The 3,154-nt window shown below is 45.7% G+C and overlaps 1 protein-coding gene across 1 annotated transcript in view; it reads right to left on the reverse strand.

Moving 5' to 3' along the window:
* Positions 1-454: 454 nt before the first annotated feature.
* LOC308174144 (RAC-beta serine/threonine-protein kinase) overlaps positions 455-3,154 on the reverse strand; it is a 21,444-nt gene continuing 18,744 nt past the window's right edge. The window contains exons 12-13 of the mRNA XM_080549211.1: positions 2,629-2,731; positions 455-1,724 (exon numbers count right to left, since the gene is read on the reverse strand). Coding sequence (XP_080405337.1) covers positions 1,645-1,724; positions 2,629-2,731 — 183 coding nt within the window. The 3' untranslated portion in view covers positions 455-1,644. The remainder of the gene's footprint in view (positions 1,725-2,628; positions 2,732-3,154) is intronic.

Here is a 3,154-nt window from a genome sequence, read left to right on the forward strand (position 1 = left end):
TTGAATTCAAGAGGACACTTTCCACCACTTTCCCCAAAATTTGGCCTCATCACAAACATTGATCATGATTCTAACCATTTTCGTTCTTAAATATGGGAACATTCAAATGCTTATCTTAAAAAAAAAAAAGGGAAAAAAAGTGTTTACATCAATACAATTACAAAGATAAAAGAAAGATAACTGAACACAAATTGATTGACAGCTGCCGGAAGAACTTTAACAGCTGTGTGAATCTGGACAGAGAAGATGGAGGTGTGGTCACTCATCTAGTCCTCCACCTCCTCCTCCTCCTCTTCTCTCTTAACTGTCCAAACTAACAGTGGAAACGAGCCTTTCACTCCAGGGGGGTGTTCCATCAACGTTGCTAAAGGGAAATCCAGGCTTATTCTGAAGTCTCGTGAGATTTACAAAAAAAAGCCAGCCTCTCACGAGACGTATCAAAATAAGACTGGGTTTTCCTTTAGCGGCGTTGATGGAACACCCCCCAGGCGGTCTCATAGAATACATACGACTGTACTTCATCTCTGTTTTCCCTTTAAAGCCTCTCTGACTGTGCTGTGTTAGTGTTCTCTGGTCTCCCTGGCTTTTTCAGCGTACGGAATCAAAAACTGTTGCTTTTATGCAAAACTTACATGCAAACGTAAAACAGACACAATACGATGTTGAGATTCAAACAGACACAATAAGATGTTGAGGGTCAAAGGGTCATTCATACATTCTCTTCCTCAACGCACATTCATTAACACACACACAGCGCAAGCAGAGAATCAGCTCCCCTCCCCCTAGGGTCACATCTCTTCTTGCCCCTCTCCCTCTCCCTCTCCCTCTGTAGGAACAGTCCAACACAATTTGTAACAGCAAGTTCCAGAAAGAGCACTTTGTAAAAATTGCAGAAATATGGCTTTGAAAACCGTAACAATCAAAGGAAAATTTCATTGAAAAAATATTTTTCTTTTTCTTCCCAAAATCTTTTTTTCTTCCATCTCGTTTCAAAATTAGTTTTCTAGTTATTCTTTTCTATCCAGAACGGTTTTTCATCTGCAGTCTATGGGAGGGTTGGTGCGTGTCAGTCTGTGTCTGTGTACGTGTTGGGTAGGTGTAGCATGTCTGTGTACGTGTTGGGTAGGTGTAGCATGTCTGTGTACGTGTTGGGTAGGTGTAGCATGTCTGTGTCTGTGTCTGTGTACGTGTTGGGTAGGTGTGTTGGGCAGGTGCGTTGGGCTGGTGGCGAGGTGGTGTCTGCTGGCGTAACCTGGGTATGGTGAGGTGCTGTCAGGCTTGGATGTGATGCCCAGGGTAGTGTGGCAGGGAGCGGGGTAGGAGGAGCCTGCAGGCGGGGTAGGAGGAGTCTGCAGGCAGGGTGCGAGGAGCCTGCAGGCGGAGCTAAAGGAGCCCGTCCCGTTGGAGAGAGAAAGCCGCCAGTCTGTCCACATGGGCCTGCTGAGGCCAGTCATCCATCGCGTGCTTTCATGTCATGCTCTAGGATCCATGTCTTCACATTGATCTGTTGGCGAGTGTGTGTGTGTGTGTGTGTGTGTGTGTGTTTCTTGTGCGAGTTGTTTCTTTGATGTTGTGTCATCCCAATTCCCCAGCAGTGCGAGTGTGTTTCTGAATGCGTGTTAGCCTTGTAGGTGTGAGAGAGGGTCACTCCCGTATGCTGGCGGAGTACGAGAACTGAGGGAAGTGCGTGCGCTGGTCCGGGTCCTCTGCGTCTAAGCTGTCATCTGGTGGAACCGACATGGAAGACGGGCGGATGAAGGAAATTCAACACACAGACGAAGAAGGAAAAGGTGATAAACATTTGTTTCTTAATATGAAATTGAAACATACAAACAACACGCTATCCCGGTGTTAGAACTTTAGAATTTGTAACTGTAAAACACCATGCACACTCTAACCCTAAAGGCCCTTGCACACCAATGCGTTTTTTACGTCCGTTAAAAAAATAAATTAGAACTCATGTTGTGTCAACCACGCTTGCACACCAATCCGTAATATTCGCCCGTCCCAAAAAAAAAAACGCAACAGGTTCGATTTTCTGCGTTTTTCGCGTCCGTCAAAAGCCTTTTGACAGTTGTTATTGACCACTCCGCCATAGACTGGGACACATCGTCAAATTAGAACTGCAGGACAGTTGGATTAAAGTTTACAGAAGTACATGTCTCAAGTATTATCTCGGCGGTTAGTCGAGTGAAAGAAAACAACATACAGATGATAATTCACACAATATAATACCACGAAAGCGTACGGCACTAAACAATAACATTCATTTGGGCAGCATCACTAAACAATAACATTCATTTGGGCATTTATTAGCAGGTGAAACTCCCCTTGCTGCCGACGAGTTCTGAGGATGGGGTGGATCCAATATTTCCTTTTCCTATTTTCAAGAAGTGAGAGGAGCACAAAATCATCCTCACTGCTTGAAGACTGCATGTTGCGTATTGCGAAAGGGTTAGGAGAGGAGAGGAGAGTAACGCAACGTAAAAAACGCAACGGACTCCGCAACGGACCGGTGTGCAAGGTCTCTGTGCGTAACGTTTTTCCCGGATGACGGATTAAAAAATACGCATGCGTAAACGCACGCATTGGTGTGCAAAGACCTTAACCCTGCACATGTATACTCACACTTGTCTGGGGGCGTGACGGTGATGGTTTGTGCCGTGAACTCATCGTCAAAGTAGCGTGTGTCCGTCTCTGAGGTCACCTGGGGCTTGAAGGGGGGGATGAGCTGTGGAGGAGGGTTAGGGTTAGAGCAGCAGCATAGACAGAGAGAGACAGAGAGATGAGCTGTGGAGGAGGGTTAGGGTTAGGGTTAGACCAGGTTAGACCAGGTTAGACCAGGTTAGACCAGGTTAGACCAGGGTTAGACCAGGGTTAGACCAGGGTTAGACCAGGGTTAGACCAGGGTTAGACCAGGGTTAGACCAGGGTTAGGCCAGTGACCAGCGGAATGTTAGAAAGAGTTCTTTTTCAGAGGACAATTTGTCTCATAGGCAGACATACAACCAAAGTAGTAGTACAATACAATAGAAAACAGACAAATTACAATAATAACACCACCACCACATCTACATATACACAACCACACAATACACCCTAACAGTCTAACATATGCCCTGACATACATAACAGTCTAACATATGCCCTGACAT

This window comes from Nansenia antarctica, assembly GCF_963989245.1.
Source record: "Nansenia antarctica genome assembly, chromosome: 19".
Classification (NCBI taxonomy): Eukaryota; Metazoa; Chordata; class Actinopteri; order Argentiniformes; family Microstomatidae; genus Nansenia; species Nansenia antarctica.